This window comes from Heptranchias perlo, unplaced genomic scaffold (assembly GCF_035084215.1).
Source record: "Heptranchias perlo isolate sHepPer1 unplaced genomic scaffold, sHepPer1.hap1 HAP1_SCAFFOLD_490, whole genome shotgun sequence".
NCBI classification, from domain to species: Eukaryota; Metazoa; Chordata; class Chondrichthyes; order Hexanchiformes; family Hexanchidae; genus Heptranchias; species Heptranchias perlo.
In genome coordinates, this window is record NW_027139506.1 from 82323 (window position 1) to 99744 (window position 17422).

At 53.3% G+C, this 17422-nt stretch overlaps 1 protein-coding gene and 1 long non-coding RNA gene across 2 annotated transcripts in view; one reads left to right on the forward strand and one right to left on the reverse strand.

Moving 5' to 3' along the window:
- Positions 1-10209: 10209 nt before the first annotated feature.
- LOC137313923 (uncharacterized) lies at positions 10210-16691 on the forward strand. Its single transcript, XR_010961132.1, has 2 exons — positions 10210-10620; positions 16429-16691. It is a non-coding gene; the product is annotated as an uncharacterized lncRNA (long non-coding RNA).
- Positions 12575-17422, reverse strand: part of LOC137313922 (E3 ubiquitin/ISG15 ligase TRIM25-like) — a 29998-nt gene continuing 25150 nt past the window's right edge. The window contains exon 6 of the mRNA XM_067979643.1: positions 12575-17164. Coding sequence (XP_067835744.1) covers positions 16635-17164 — 530 coding nt within the window. The 3' untranslated portion in view covers positions 12575-16634. The remainder of the gene's footprint in view (positions 17165-17422) is intronic.

Here is a 17422-nt window from a genome sequence, read left to right on the forward strand (position 1 = left end):
GACAGCTGTCAATCAGCGAGCGCTGCACACATCTCCAGATCCATCACCCTGGAGGGCGGATCAGGGAACAAACAATTTATACCAACAGCTTAGCGTCAGTGTTGCTCAGTGGGTAGCACTCTCATCTCTGAGTCAGAAGGTTGTGGGTTCAAGTCCAACTCCAGAGACTTGAACTCACAATCTAGGCTGACACTCCCAGTGCAGTACTGAGAGAGTGCTGTACTGTCGGAGGGTCAGTAGTGAGGGAGCGCTGCACTGTCGGAGGGTCAGTACTGAGGGAGTGCTGCACTGTCGGAGGGTCAGTCCTAAGGGAGCGCCACACTGTCGGAGGGTCAGTACTGAGGGAGTGCTGCACTGTCGGAGGGTCAGTACTGAGGGAGTGCTGCACTGTCGGAGGGTCAGTACTGAGGGAGCGCCGCACTGTCGGAAGATCAGTATGGAGGGAGCACCACACTGTTGGAGGGTCAATACTAAGGGCATGGCCGCTTTATGCCCAAGTCGGGATGGTGTGTGAGTCAGAGGGGAATTTGGAGGTGACAGTGTTCCCAAGCACCTGCTGCCCTTGTTCTTGGAGCTGGTGGAGGTGGTGTTTAAGTTGGGGGAGGGGGATTTTAGGTGGGGGGGGGAAGGGAGGGGGTGTTTAAGGTGGGGGGGGGGGAAGGGAAGGGGTGTTTAAGGTGGGGGGAAGGGTGGGGGTGTTTGAGGTGGGTGGTGGGAGGGGGCGTTTAAGGTGGGGGAGGGAGGAGGTGTTTGAGGTGGGGGAGCGGGTTTGGGAGGTCCTGTTGAAGGTGGGGAGCGGGTTTGGGCGGTCCCGGTAAAGGGGTTGGGGGAGCGGGTTTGGGAGGTCCTGGTGAAGGGGAGGGAGTGGGGTGGGAGGTCCTGGTGAAGGTGGGGAGCAGGTTTGGGAGGTCCTGTTGAAGGGGGAGCGGGTTTGGGCGGTCCTGGTGAAGAGGGGAAGCGGATTTTGGAGGTCCTGTTGAAAGGGGGGGGAGCGGGTTTGGGGGGTCCTGGTGAAGGGGGAGCGGGTTTGGGAGGTCCTGTTGAAGGGGGAGCGGGTTTGGGGGGTCCTGGTGAAAGGGGGTGTTGGGGGGTTTGGGAGGTCCTGGTGAAGGGGGTGGGGGAGCGGGTTTGGTGGGGGTGTTTGAGGAGGGGGAGCGGGTTTGGGAGGTCCTGGTGAAGGGGGAGCGGGTTTGGGAAGTCCTGGTGAAGGGGGAGCGGGTTTGGGGGGTCCTGGTGAAGGGGGAGCAGGTTTGGGGGGTTTGGGAAGTCCTGGTGAAGGGGGAGCGGGTTTGGGGGGTCCTAGTGAAGGGGGAGCAGGTTTGGGGGGTTTGGGAAGTCCTGGTGAAGGGGGAGCGGGTTTGGGGGGTCCTGGTGAAGGGGGAGCGGGTTTGGGGGGTTTGGGAAGTCCTGGTGAAGGGGGAGCGGGTTTGGTGGGTCCTGGTGAAGGGGGGGTGGGATTGGGGGGTCCTGGTGAAGGGGGAGCGGGTTTGGGGGGTCCTGGTGAAGGGGGAGCGGGTTTGGGGGGTCCTGGTGAAGGGGGAGCGGGTTTGGGGGGTCCTGGTGAAGGGGGAGCGGGTTTGGGGGGTCCTGGTGAAGGGGGGGAGCGGGTTTGGGGGGTCCTGGTGAAGGGGGGGTGGGTTTGGGGGGTCCTGGTGAAGGGGGAGCGGGGGTTTGGGGGGTCCTGGTGAAGGGGGGAGCGGGTTTGGGGGGTCCTGGTGAAGGGGGAGCGGGTTTGGGGGGTCCTGGTGAAGGGGGAGCGGGTTTGGGGGGTCCTGGTGAAGGGGGAGCGGGTTTGGGGGGTCCTGGTGAAGGGGGAGCGGGTTTGGGGGGTCCTGGTGAAGGGGGAGCGGGTTTGGGGGGTCCTGGTGAAGGGGGAGCGGGTTTGGGGGGTCCTGGTGAAGGGGGGGTGGGTTTGGGGGGTCCTGGTGAAGGGGGTGGGGGTTTGGGGGGTCCTGGTGAAGGGGGAGCGGGTTTGGGGGGTCCTGGTGAAGGGGGGCGGGGGTTTGGGGGGTCCTGGTGAAGGGGGGCGGGGGTTTGGGGGGTCCTGGTGAAGGGGGTCGGGGGTTTGGGGGGTCCTGGTGAAGGGGGAGCGGGGGTTTGGGGGGTCCTGGTGAAGGGGGGAGCGGGTTTGGGGGGTCCTGGTGAAGGGGGGAGCGGGTTTGGGGGGTCCTGGTGAAGGGGGGGCGGGTTTGGGGGGTCCTGGTGAAGGGGGGGCGGGTTTGGGGGGTCCTGGTGAAGGGGGTGGGGGTTTGGGGGGTCCTGGTGAAGGGGGTGGGGGTTTGGGGGGTCCTGGTGAAGGGGGAGCGGGTTTGGGGGGTCCTGGTGAAGGGGGAGCGGGTTTGGGGGGTCCTGGTGAAGGGGGTGGGGGTTTGGGGGGTCCTGGTGAAGGATCCTGGGCCAGTTGCTGCAGTGGAACTAACGCCCAGAGCAGCAGCTGTGTGGATCCGGCTGCAGAGAGATCGGGCGATAAATCCGTTCCCTCCCGTTTCTGGCCACGAACCGATCTGTTGCTCCCGTTGTCTCCGTCCTTCCATTTAAATTAAACCGTCCCGTGTTCACCAGCTGAAATATCACAGCTCCGAGACATTTAAATATTCTGAGATTGTTTTAATCTGGGCCCCGCTGACCCTCAATAATCTGTTTAAAGTTTCTGGTTAAACTCAACAACAGGGAACATGTTCACATTTTCTGTAAGTTTGTTCCTTCAAAAAGATTCCTCCCTCTGGCAGCGAATTAAAACCTGAACTCCCGGACATCCCATAATCCGTGGGCTCCACTCTCTCCCTTTGATGCTCAGTTCTGTCTCTCGGCCACATTTGTCTAATTGCGATCTGTTGATCGGAGTAATTAATTTCTAATTGTGTGAACCCGGGTCCCACAAACCATCGGATTTCGTGCAGCCCCCGCTGATATCTCAGATCCTCAAACACAGCTCAGTGTGTGAACAGGAACATCTGAGACAACAGGAAACTCCACACACATTTAACCCCTTATTACTGCCTCCTTCTGGCACTCTCCTTCTGCCTGATATTTCTGGTGATCAATCAATGTGATTAAACCCAGGGCCGGCCGGGATACTAATGACACAATTGGGACCAATAACCGGTCAATCAGACGCGCTGATTGATATCAAGCGGCTCACTGTTGGTGAACGAGTTCTCACCGACTGACAAACGGAACAGAACCTGGAGCAGAAACTGAGCCCATCGGGACCGACATCTCTGCCGGTGTTTCTGTCCCTGAGAGATGGGAATATCAGCGTTTAATGGGATTGTTATTTCTCTCCTGTTTGGAGCAGAAGAGGGAGGAATCGCATCGCTCCCAACACGCAGAGGACTTTCTGGAACCAAGAGGGAGCAGCGAGATTAGACCCTCATTAAAAGGCAAACACAATTCTACTGATATCGATAGTCCAATAAACAGGAGAGTGTCTCAGGCCCAAAGCATTAATCAGAGGACGGAGGAAACCCAGGTGTTTCCCTGTGAGTGAGATTAGAAAGTGAGACCGAGCCAGTGCCCTGAATTACACACAGCCCCCGATTGATGGTCCCACTCTCCTGGGGGCAGGTTTTCCCCTCCCTCGGGGGCTCCTCACTCTTCTATTCACAGCTGATAATGATCTGAATGTCCCACAACACAGAGTTATTGCTCCAATCGCTGCCTTGCCCAGCGAGTTCCCAATATAACGTTGCTCACTCTGTGAATATCCAGGCAGCTCATTCCAGTCCTGCATCAAGTCAACCAGTGACACAAATTAAAACTCCTTCCACTTAAAGGAAGAATCAGACCAATTCCCTGAGACTCCCTCCAGCACGGGTCCATTTTAAAGAGGTCTGACGGTGTTAAAAGGAAGGTCATTCCCCTGTGTTGTGTGATTGAGAAGTCCCTTCCCCCACTGCGATCACTCCGTCCCTCTCAGTTACTCTGCCGTTTATAGCCCTGCGGGACAGAGGCCCCAGAACAAGGAAACAGTCCCAGCTCGGGCCGTGTAGAGATACAACACACTGAGGGGACAATGTAGGGCCCAGAGATCTCAGGATTCATGCTGGGCCCTGTAATTCCACACACAACAAACTGCATTTATATAGCGCCTTTAACGGAGTAAAACGTCCCAAGGAAATTCACAGGAGTGTAAATCAGACAAAACATTTGACACTGAAACAAAGATGGAGACATTAGGACAGGTGACCAAAAGCTTGGACAAAGAGGTGGTTTTTAAGAAGCATCTTAAGGGAGGAGAGAGAGGTGGAGAGGCAGAAAGGTTCAGGGAGGGATTTCAGGAGCTGAGGGCCCAGGCAGCTGAAGGCACGGCCGCCAATGGTGGGGTGATGAAAACTGGGGATGCACAAGAGGCCAGAATTGGAGGAGCGCAGAGATCTCAGAGGGGTGTAGGGCTGGAGGAGGTTGCAGAGCGAGGGAGGGGTGTCGGGCTGGAGGGGGTTACAGACATGGGGAGGGGTGTAGGGCTGGGGGAGGTTACAGAGATAGGGAGGGGTGTAGGGCTGGAGGGGGTTACAGAGATAGTGAGGGGTGTAGGGCTGGAGGAGGTTACAGAGCTAGGGAGGGGTGTGGGGCTGGAGGGGGTTACAGAGATGGGGAGGAGTGTCGGGCTGGAGGGGGTTACAGAGAGAGGGAGGGGTGTAGGGCTGGAGGGGGTTACAGAGATGGGGAAACCTTCAATCACACTGCACTCAAGCCGTTCTCTCCATTCCAACAGTTTATCTGTTATGATCTGATGCCCTCGACCTACACAGAGAGCAGCCGGCTACAGAAATCTGGTCATTTAATTTAATATTGAAGTGTTGTGATGTCTGGGGCCAGAGGAATAAATATCTTATCGTGATGTTTATTGCTTTATCTCAATCTGGACGATTGCCCTGGTAACAACACAGATCCAGTAAAGATGTGATGTGCCCGTAAATCGATCAGAACAGGATGAGCATTAATGGCCTCCTGCAATAACTCACCGCAGTCCAAAAACAACATCCTCCATTTATATCACACCGTTAACATCGTAAAACGACCAAGGAGATTCACAGGAGCGATTATCAAAAAGAAATTGACACGGAGTCACATAAGGAGATATTAGGCCCGGTGATCAAAAGCTTGGTCAAAGAGGTGGGTTTTAAGGAGGGTCTTAAAGGAGGAGAGAGAAGGGGAGAGGGGAGAGGTTTCGGGGGGGAATTCCAGAGCTTCGGGCCGAGGCAGCTGAAGGCACGGCCGCCAATGGTGGAGCGATTAAAATCGGGGATGCGCAAGAGGCTGGAATTGGAGGAGTGCAGAGATCTCGGAGGGTTGTAGGGCTGGAGGAGGTTACAGAGATAGGGAGGGGCGAGGCCAGGGAGGGATTTGAACACAAGGATGAGAATTTTAAATTTCAGGTGTTGCTTGTCTGGGAGCCAATGTCGGTCAGCGAGTGCAGGGGTGATGGGTGAACAGGACTTGGTGTGAGTTCGGATACGGGCAGCAGAGTTTTGGAGGAGCTGAAGTTTATGGAGGGTGGAAATGGGAGGCCGGCCAGGAGAGCATTGGAATAGTCAAGTCTGGAGGTAACAAATGCATGGATGAGGGTTTCAGCAGCAGATGAGCTGAAGCAGGGGTGGAGACGGGCGATGTTACAGAGGTGGAAGTTGGCGGTCTTAGTGATGGAGTGGATATGGTGTCAGAAGATCATCTCAGGGTCAAATAGAACTCCAAGGTTGCGAACGGTCTGGTTCAGCCTCAGACAGTGGTCAGGGAGAGGGATGGAATCGGTGACTCTGCATTGACATCAATGAGCTCATAATCCAGGCCGACACACACAGTGCAGTACTGAGGGAGTGCTGCACTGTCGGAGGGTCAGTACTGAGGGAGCGCTGCACTGTCGGAGGGTCAGTACTGAGGGAGCGCTGCACTGTCGGAGGGTCAGTACTGAGGGAGTGCCGCACTGTCGGAGGGTCAGTACTGAGGGAGTGCTGCACTGTCGGAGGGTCAGTACTGAGGGAGTGCTGCACTGTCGGAGGGTCAGTACTGAGGGAGCGCTGCACTGTCGGAGGGTCAGTACTGAGGGAGTGCTGCACTGTCGGAGGGTCAGTACTGAGGGAGTGCTGCACTGTCGGAGGGTCAGTACTGAGGGAGTGCTGCACTGTCGGAGGGTCAGTACTGAGGGAGTGCTGCACTGTCGGAGGGTCAGTACTGAGGGAGTGCTGCACTGTCGGAGGGTCAGTACTGAGGGAGTGCTGCACTGTCGGAGGGTCAGTACTGAGGGAGTGCTGCACTGTCGGAGGGTCAGTACTGAGGGAGTGCTGCACCGTCAGAGGGTCAGTACTGAGGGAGTGCTGCACTGTCGGAGGGTCAGTACTGAGGGAGTGCTGCACCGTCAGAGGGTCAGTCCTGAGGGAGTGCTGCAGTATCGGAGGGTCAGTACTGAGGGAGCACTGCACTGTCGGAGGGTCAGGACTGAGGGAGCGCTGCACTGTCGGAGGGGCAGTACTGAGGAAGTTACGTGCAGAGACTGGAGAACTAGGATGGTTCTCCTCAGAGTAGAGAAAGTTAAGTGGAGATTTAATTGAGGTTTTCAAAATCGTGAGGGGAGAAAAATTGGATAGGGGCCGTTTTTGGGCGTAGGTCGTGTGATGTGCTGTTACCCCGAGCCCAATGACCCCTGTGCAGGACACAAGTTTCAGCCCACCCGAGGACTCTCCTGCAATCAGCGTCCATCCCAGGCCTTGTGGGTGGAATCAATGCAATTCGCACTTTCCATCACCAGAGGGAGCTCAATCTCTTAAAGGGAGGATGTTTCTTAGAAATCTCTTAAAGGTAGCTGGTACCTGTTATTGGCTGAAAATAACAGTCTACTGTCTGCACAGAGTCTGAACGGAGACCAGACATCGCACACACAAAACACAGATGCAGATCCCATCCTTATGTTTACACACTGATGAGTTATGTTAAAACATTGAATAAAGGTTGTGCACAACCAAATCGCACATCCTCCAATCTGCCGATCTGAGTTGGTACCAGGCCTGTGAGAGTGCGTGCACCAAGGTTCTCTGCTGATGCGCCAGAGACCTTGGGTGCAAGAGGTGGATGGAAGGAGGGACATCCTATAACTGCGGGGGGGCAAGAGGCCCTCCAGACATATAACCAAAAGGCAGTGGGAGGCAGCGGGGGACGAAGTCAATGCCAGGCGCACAGCATCATGAACATGGATGCAGTGCAGGAAGAAGTTCAATGCTTTGACATGAGTGGTCAAGGTGAGTGAGGTCAACTGTCAAGTGGTGTCTCCGACCAACTGCTCCACACACGACACCCCCATCACCCACACACCAATAAACTCTTCCCATCAATACTCAACTCTTCCAATCAGATGCTTCCTCTCACCCTTACACATTACCACTGTTTCAAGCCGCCCACCCACAACTCACAGGCCACACCCACTGGCAGCTATTCAACCATGACAGGCACATCACCCAGACACACGTCCCGCTGTCTTGCAGGAGAAGGTGGCGCATATCAAGAGGCAGCAAGTGGCCGTGGCATTTAGCCCCTCGAGCCTGTTCCACCATTCAATGAGATCATGGTGGACCTGTGACTGAACTCCATGTACCCGTCTTAGCCCCATTTCCCTTAATACCCTTGGTTCACAGAAATCGATCAATCTCAGATTCAACATTCACAATTGAGCGAGCATCAACTGCTATCTGCAGAAGAGTGTTCCAAACATCTCGCACCCTTGCGTGTCGAAGCATTTCCTAACTTCACTCCTGCACGTCATGGCTCTAAATGTTGGGCTATGTCCCCGCGTCCGAGTATTGAAGTCTGGGAGACCTCCAAAAACAGTTACAAATGTCTCAGCAGCCAGAGGCAATAATCCAGCCACTAACCTGTAAATCCTGCATGGTCCCTTTAAATAGCGTCGGTGGGGGGTCCTCCAGGCACCGAAGACACGTTCAGATGGTCGGGGTGAAGACTGTGCGTTGAGTTCAGCGTTAGGTCCCAAAATGGTGTCCATCACTTTAAATCAGCGTTTCACACTGATTGAAGCCATTTTCTCCCGACTTTACATGATTCCAGCGTTCGTTATCTGCGCCTGCGCAAACACCGATACCAAGATGGCGTCTGGCGCACGTCACGCAGGAAACGTGCGTGCACATCCATGACGCCATCTTGGATATTTAACGCCCTCTGTCTCCTGCCTCCGAACCAATTCCCTCCCATGTCAAGAGGTTGCCTCCAATTCCATGTTTGTGAACAGTCTCTCATGTGGAACCTTGTCGAATGTCTTCTGAAATCCCAGGCTCACATTTCACCCCGAGCTCAGGCCCCCACGGACTCTGTCCCCCCCCCCCTCCCCATTCCCACACGGACTCTGTCCCCCCCCCCCCCCCCCCATTCCCACACGGACTCTGTCCCCCCCCCCCATTCCCACACGGACTCTGTCCCCCCCCATTCCCACACGGACTCTGTCCCCCCCCCCATTCCCACACGGACTCTGTTCCCCCCCCCCATTCCCACACGGACTCTGTCCCGCCCCATTTCCACACGGACTCTGTCCCCCCCCCCCCATTCCCACACGGACTCTGTCCCCCCCCATTCCCACACGGACTCTGTCCCCCCCCCCATTCCCACACGGACTCTGTCCCCCCCCATTCCCACACGGACTCTGTCCCCCCCCCCCCATTCCCACACGGACTCTGTCCCCCCCCCCCCATTCCCGCACGGACTCTGTCCCCCCCCCCCATTCCCACACGGCCTCTGTCCCCCCCCCCATTCCCACACGGACTCTGTCCACCCCCCCATTCCCACACGGACTCTGTCCCCCCCCCCCATTCCCACACGGACTCTGTCCCCCCCCCCCCATTCCCACACGGACTCTGTCCCCCCCCCCCATTCCCACACGGACTCTGTCCCCCCCCCCATTCCCACAGGGACTCTGTTCCCCCCCCCCATTCCCACACGGACTCTGTCCCCCCCCCCATTCCCACACGGACTCTGTCCCCCCCCCCCATTCCCACACGGACTCTGTCCCCCCCCCCCATTCCCACACGGACTCTGTCCCCCCCCCATTCCCACACGGACTCTGTCCCCCCCCCCCCATTCCCACACGGACTCTGTCCCCCCCCATTCCCACACGGACTCTGTTCCCCCCCCCCATTCCCACACGGACTCTGTCCCCCCCCCCCCATTCCCACACGGACTCTGTCCCCCCCCCCCATTCCCACACGGACTCTGTCCCCCCCCCCCCCCATTCCCACACGGACTCTGTCCCCCCCCCCCCCATTCCCACACGGACTCTGTCCCCCCCCCCCATTCCCACACGGACTCTGTCCCCCCCCCCCCATTCCCACACGGACTCTGTCCCCCCCCCCCCCATTCCCACACGGACTCTGTCCCCCCCCCCATTCCCACACGGACTCTGTCCCCCCCCCCCATTCCCACACGGACTCTGTCCCCCCCCCCCCATTCCCACACGGACTCTGTCCCCCCCCCCATTCCCACACGGACTCTGTCCCCCCCCCCCATTCCCACACGGACTCTGTCCCCCCCCCCATTCCCACACGGACTCTGTCCCCCCCCCCCCCCCATTCCCACACGGACTCTGTCCCCCCCCCCCCCATTCCCACACGGACTCTGTCCCCCCCCCCCCCCATTCCCACACGGACTCTGTCCCCCCCCCCCCCCATTCCCACACGGACTCTGTCCCCCCCCCCCATTCCCACACGGACTCTGTCCCCCCCCCCATTCCCACACGGACTCTGTCCCCCCCCCCCATTCCCACACGGACTCTGTCCCCCCCCCCCCATTCCCACACGGACTCTGTCCCCCCCCATTCCCACACGGACTCTGTCCCCCCCCATTCCCACACGGACTCTGTCCCCCCCCCCCATTCCCACACGGACTCTGTCCCCCCCCCCATTCCCACACGGACTCTGTCCCCCCCCCCCCCCATTCCCACACGGACTCTGTCCCCCCCCCCCCCATTCCCACACGGACTCTGTCCCCCCCCCCCCATTCCCACACAGACTCTGTCCCCCCCCCCCATTCCCACACGGACTCTGTCCCCCCCCCCCCCCCATTCCCACACGGACTCTGTCCCCCCCCCCATTCCCACACGGACTCTGTCCCCCCCCCCCCATTCCCACACGGACTCTGTCCCCCCCCCCCATTCCCACACGGACTCTGTCCCCCCCCCCACACGGACTCGGGCCCGGCGCCTGCGCACTGTGCGTGTGTTGAGCGCGAGGGGCGGATTGAGCGGGAAATGAGAGTCGGAGAATCTGAAGGAGGAAAATGGCGGAGTCACCGAGTGAATTCCCCGGGACCCGGGGTTTCTGCATCAGCCGATTAATCGCAGTCTGAGAGCTGCTGGATGTCCAGGTCAGACATTGAAATCCTCGCCGCCCGGCTCCCAGTGACTCAACACCTGATCGCAGCCTTTGGGAAGGAAGGTTTGGGGAGCAGTGAGCACTCGGTCTGGGCCCTCTCTCTCTCTCAATCAAATAGACCCAAATACAATTTAACTCAAAGAGGAACAAGAGCAGCCTGCGATCTCACTGAGTAACGGCTCCATTGGAGAGACACTGAGGAACTGACTCTTCACCGCCTCAGGACGGCCCAAAGCGCTTTACACACAATGAGGTGGGTTTGAAGTGTAGTCACTGTTGGAATGGAGGGAATGAGGCAGCTCATTGATGCACAGCAAGATCCCACAAACAGCAATGATCCCACGGACACTATTGGGAGAAGAGCAGGGGGAGTTCTCCCCGGTGTCCTGGACAATATTTATCCCTCAACCAACATCATAAAACAGATTATCCGGTCATTATCACATCGCTGTTTATGGGACATCTTCAACCACTGGTTGGAGACAGGATTCCCCCCAAGGTCAAATATCCAGCTGACATTCACCATCACATGAACACTGGCCCCTTGGGGGTGAGGTACTGGGGGAGGTGAGGGGGTGACCAGAGCTGTGGAACCTCAGACCAACAAGGAGCAGCTGGGAGGGAGAGGGAAGGGGATTAAAACAAATAGAAACAGCAAAAAGAAAATGTTTTAACACAGAGTGAATGATGATAACTGGAGTGAGATTAATACCCGGGATATCGAAGGACTGGGGCTGGAATCACACCGTCTGAATTCATCCCAATCCCGCAACTCCCAGCTCTGCTAATTTAACAGGATTTACAGCGTTAAAATGTGTAAACAGGGTGAGGATAAATGAGCAGAGCTCGAGGTCATTCGATCCTGGACGGCCCGATCTCTCAAAATAAAAACTGGGAGAATTGAGAAACGCAGCGGGAAACATGAGCTGAGGCCGAGACTCGGGGGCAGAGCGGAATCTGAAATCTGACGGCATTTTTTGTCCTTCACCAGGGAAATAAACACAATCATTTAACTCTGAGTGAGAATCAGATCTGAAACCCCCCCCAGCTCTGGGCCCAGTCATTAAAGAAAGAAAGAACTTGCATTTATATAGCGCCTTTCACAACCTCAGGATGTCCCAAAGTCATTTACAACCAATGAAGCACTTTTGGAGTGTACTCACTGTTTTAATGTAGGAAACGCAGCAGCCAATTTGCGCACAGCAAGATCCCACAAACAGGAATGTGATAAATGATCAGATAATCTGTTTTATCGTGATGTTAGTTGAGGGATAAATATTGGTCCCAGGACACCGGGGAGAACTCCCCTCCTCCTCTTCCAATGGTGGCGGTTCGGTCGTGGAGGGTGAGGGTCCCAGGGAGGCAGCAGCCCAGATTATTTCTGTGGGTCCCTCCTGCTCCTCCATGACACACAAACCTAATTGGCCACTTCCCTTTTCCGGGCCTCTTCGATTCCATCGCCCGTGGAGCTGGTCGGAGTGAGCACAGCGCAGGCTCCGGCCTAAAATGGCGATCGGCGGCCTATTTACCCCAATTTCCATATTAACAGGGGCTGATTGCCTGAAACAGGCGGTGATTTGGACACCCGGCAGGAGGCCCCTTTCAAAATGGCACCGGCTCCATCGCCGGGGTTACCGGGGCGGGAGAGGCGACTGACCCCCATTCTCAGACCGGGAGGGGAGTGAGAATCGACCCCCGGGTCTAACTTCACAATCCCCTCTTTTGAATTTGGACTTGGGTGTGGGAACCAGGCCCCACGTTCCCCTCCCCGCATCCCCTCCTTCTCCCCTCCCCCCACTCTCCTCTCCCCTCCCCCCACTTTTGCTGGAAAAAACGTACTGTTGTTACTTTTCCCTCTCTCTCTTTCCCATGCTTTGAACAAGTTGATATGACAGCATCTGATGTTTACAACAGCTTCTCACAGACTTTCAAGGCCTTGCATCTGTCTTACCTTTAACCTTCGAGACAATCTGCTGAATAAGACTTTTCCAATGTGGTCAACCTTCCCATCATGCCGCCTTGAACAGTCAGTTTAACCGTTCCTTTATTGAATTAATACTTTTAACTAAACTCAGCTCCTTTAGCAGGTAATTAATAACTGGTATTGAAAGTCCAAAATCCTTTAGTCGCCCCTCAAGTGAGTGTGAGATCGAATAACTCACTTTAACCCATTCATTGAATCTGAATTGCACTCACCACAGATAAGGTTAAACATTGTTACAAGAAGTTTAATCACCGTGACATTTACACAAAAGTTCTTTCAAATATGACAAATGAGAAAGAAAAGTGTTAAATCATAACAAGCTGTATAATAACAAAAAGCAGAGACATGATTTTCACCCAAGGATGCTGTCCCACATTATAGACGACCTCCCTCCGTTCACGAAGGAATTGGTACTCAGTAAATTAATGGGACTCAAGGCGGATAAATCCCCTGGACCTGATGGCTTACATCCTCGGGTCTTGAGGGAAGTGGCAGTGGGGATTGTGGATGCTTTGGTAATAATTTTCCAAAATTCCCTGGACTCGACAAAGGTCCCAGCAGATTGGAAAACTGCTAATGTAACACCCTTATTTAAAAAGGGTAGTAGGCAGATGGCTGGAAATTATAGACCAGTTAGCCTAACATCTGTGGTGGGTAAAATTTTGGAGTCTATTATTAAGGAGACAGGAGCTGAACATTTGGATAAACATAATTTAATTGGACAAAGTCAGCATGGCTTTATGAAGGGGAAGTCATGTCTGACAAATTTGCTTGAGTTCTTTGAGGACATAACGTACAGGGTGGATAAAGGGGAACCAGTGGACGTAGTGTATTTAGACTTCCAGAAGGCATTCGACAAGGTGCCACATAAAAGATTATTGCTCAAGATAAAGAATCACTGGATTGGGGTAATATTCTGGCATGGGTGGAGGATTGGTTATCTAACAGGAAGCAGAGAGTTGGGATAAATGGTTCATTCTCGGACTGGCAACCAGTAGCCAGTGGTGTTCCGCAGGGGTCGGTGCTGGGTCCCCAACACTTTACAATCTATATTAATGATTTGGAGGAGGGGACCAAGTGTAACATATCAAAGTTTGCAGATGATACAAAGATGGGAGGGAAAGTAGAGAGTGAGGAGGACGTAAAAAACCTGCAGGGGGATATAGACAGGCTGGGTGAGTGGGTGGAGATTTGGCAGATGCAATACAATATTGGAAAATGTGAGGTTATGCACTTTGGCAGGAAAAATCAGACAGCAAGTTATTATCTCAATGGCGAGAAACTGGAAAGTACTGCAGTACAAAGGGATCTGGGGGTCCCAGTGCAAGAAAATCAAAAAGTTAGTATGCAGGTGCAGCAGGTGATCAATAAGGCCAACGGAATGTTGTCTTTTATTGCTAGGGGGATAGAATATAAAAACAGGGAGGTATTGCTGCAGTTATATAAGGTATTGGTGAGACCGCATCTGGAATACTGCATACAGTTTTGGTGTCCATACTTAAGAAAAGACATACTTGCTCTCGAGGCAGTACAAAGAAGCTTCACTCAGTTAATCGCGGGGATGAGGGGGCGGACATATGAGGAGAGGTTGAGTAGATTGGGACTCTACTCATTGGAGTTCAGAAGAATGAGAGGCGATCTTATTGAAACATATAAGAATGTGAAGGGGCTTGATCGGGTGGATGCGGTAAGGATGTTCCCAAGGATGGGTGAAACTAGAACTAGGGGGCATAATCTTAGAATAAGGGGCTGCTCTTTCAAAACTGAGATGAGAAACTTCTTCACTCAGAGGGTAGTAGGTCTGTGGAATTTGCTGCCCCAGGAAGCTACATCATTAAATAAATTTAAAACAGAAATAGACAGTTTCCTAGAAGTAAAGGGAATTAGGGGTTACGGGGAGCGGGCAGGAGATTGGACATGAATTTAGATTTGAGGTTGGGATCAGATCAGCCATGATTTTATTGAATGGCGGAGCAGGCTCGAGGGGCCGATTGGCCTCCTCCTGCTCCTATTTCTTATGTTCTTATGATCCCCAGGGGTAGAGGTCCCCTTTTCAATGTCAGCATGACGTTGTTTTGAATGCTCTGTCAGTCTATCAATATTAGGGGTTTTAAACTACAGAAGTAATCGAAGAAAGTGGTTTCCCTCATTACTTCTCAGTCTTAATCTTCAACACCCTCCCCCCCCCCTCCTTTGTGGGATCCTGGGGCCTTATCTAAGGTCCTCATCCTGTGAGCATCACAGACCGATCTCCAGCCGTTTGCTCTTCTAATCTAAGTTTCATTTGGTTAATATTACACACCATGATACAGAAAAAGAAAATCATAATACATTGTACAGAAAACTACAGAAACTTGGCTCCCCCCAAATACTACCATATTATCAAGTAATCTTGGACTTAAAAGATCCTCCAGCTCTCCTTTTTACCATTATCCATCTTGTGGATAATTCTGGCTCAGTATTATTTCTCCCCGGCCCTCAGTTTCCCAATTTCATTGTTAACTCAAAAGGAACCCAACCCTGAATTTTGGAAATCCAAATTCTATGTCCGTCTTTACTTTAATTTCAGTCCCTCTGATAGGTACCAGTGTGTTTAACACTATCCTGATTGTTTCATTAACTAGTCGGTTTCTCTATGGAGCATGTGTCAGTACCTTGATTACCAAGTGTAAATCAGTAGTGATCCAGTATCTGTCCTCACTCTCCTGAGCACATTAACCATTTCATGTAGTGGTGTTGTCAACGTGACTGAGCATGTCTGAGACCCGTCCTTCAGGGCATCTCCATCATGCATTCCACAGACTGGTTGCCTCACGTGCAAAATATCACATTTACACACACAGCTGTTTCCCAAAATCACACCGAACGTGACATCAAATACAAGCCATTCCTGTGCTTTCAGGCCATCTGATCAACAGATCGGGGGGTGTCTGGAGGTCTTTGCTTATCTCCCCCTGCATGGTCCCGATCTCTCGGGTAGAGCCCAGGTTATAAAATATTCTTCTCACTGTTCAGTATAAGCAAGGACACAACCATCTCCAAGAGAAAGCTATCAATTAACGATTGTTAACTCCCCTTTCCTGACTTTCACTGGATTGTGTATTGATTCCTGATTGATGCCCTTTGGGGGTTGTTCCCAGGTGATCTTTGTTTCTCACCGGTCACTCACACATCGTTTTCCTGACCCTTTGGTTTTGGTTATCACAAAATGTCCCATTATCACCCATGACCACCTGGGACGCTGATTGTAGGCCCCAATTGGTGGGGCAATTTTCCTGTTGAAATCTCACACACTCAGTCACCTCCTCGTGTCTAATTAAGTTAAACATCCCATAATATTCCCATTTCATGTTGGTTGTGAGCCCTGGAGGAACCTGACTGTCCAATAAACTAAAAATCACCACCCCATAAAACATAAATTAAAAGTTCCCAGTCTGGTCCAATGAATCAATACATTTGCTTAGTTTCGGACAGATGTGTTACCCCCCTGGGCAGTCCCAGAAGCTCTCAGCGATGCCCAGGAGACCCCGGGGGTGAAATTAGTCTCTGGTGTTAGTGCAACACGGGCGATAGTGAATGGACAGCCCATTTTACACCCACACCATTTTCTTTCCCACTGAAGTCAGTGTAACTCGGGCTGTCGATTCACCATCACTGTTTGGGAGACCGTCAAAGAACAATTTCATACCCCAGCCTCAGATTTTCACAGCAGCACTTTAAAGGGACCGTGCCCTGTCACTGGCATTCACTACTGAGATTAATAGTCGTGCCCTGTCACTACTATTCACTACTGAGATTAATGCAGTCGTGCCCTGTCACTACCATTCACTACTGTGATTAATGCAGTTGTGCCCTATCACTACGATTCACTACTGTGATTAATGCAGTCGTGCCCTGTCACTACTATAATTCACTGCTGTGATTAGTGCAGTCGTGCCTGCCGTTATTCTGATTCACTACTGTAATTAATACCACGACAATTCTGCAACTAAAGTGGTAAAATTCTACAACTGAAGGAGACAATTAATTGGAACGCTACGAATTACAAGCAAACTCACCAAAAGCAGCTATTTTTAGCTTTAGTGACCGACCCGAACAAAGAAAATCACAAAGACCCCGGATCCTTGAAAGGGCAGTCCTGGAAGTGACATCATCAGAAGGGCAGTCCTGGAAGTGACATCATCAGAGGGGCACTCCTGGAAATGACATCATTGGAGGGGCAGACCTGGAAGTGACAGCCGTCCTGAAGAGGAAGTGACATCACTGAGTCTGAACTATCAGGATTAATTTAACAGTTTTAGGGATGTTTTTTTCCAACAATAAAATGCCGGAAACACGGGTTCAGTGAATGTGGTTTGAAATGTGTGTAAATGTGTCAGTGAGTCAGTGACCCGGTGAAATGACACAGTCCCGGCCTCGTAGTCCAACTGAACTCGGATCCGGCTCTTAGACGGGATCAGTGGGAGGCGAGTGAAGTGGGAATTGTGACCGGTTCTGAGAGAAACACCAAACAAACCATAACATAAACACCAGGATTTATTGCTGTTCCCGAGACCAGACTCTCCCCCCTCTCTCTCTGCGCTCCCACACACAATCCCTATTCTGCAGAGATTCCCATCAGTCTCCACATCCCAGGAATGGGATCCTGAGGAGAAACTCTGGGAGCAGAGGACTTGGGGATCGTCTTTAAACCTCTCTGGGTGAGGTGGGTAGGGCTGTTTCTGTTTAGTCTGTGTTACTGATCTCAGATCATCCGACAGAACCAAGTTCCAGTTTGCTGTCTTTGGATCCAGGCTCATCGCTGACCTTTGCCCTAGAGAGGAGAGAAGAGATTGGTCAGACAGGGTTATTCCACTCCCATCAATGATTGACAGCTGCAGGGTGGGAGTGTCAGTATTTCCCAGACACCGTCAGCCCCATATCACCTCTTAGACTGTGTTCATCCCCTGTTAAATAAATGGCCTTTGATCAGAATCCCTGTTAAATAGCAGTGTGTGGGTCCCAGTGCTGTACACTCAGTGCAAACACTGCAGTGGAGACACACAGTAGCAGTCAGTTTAATCACACAAGC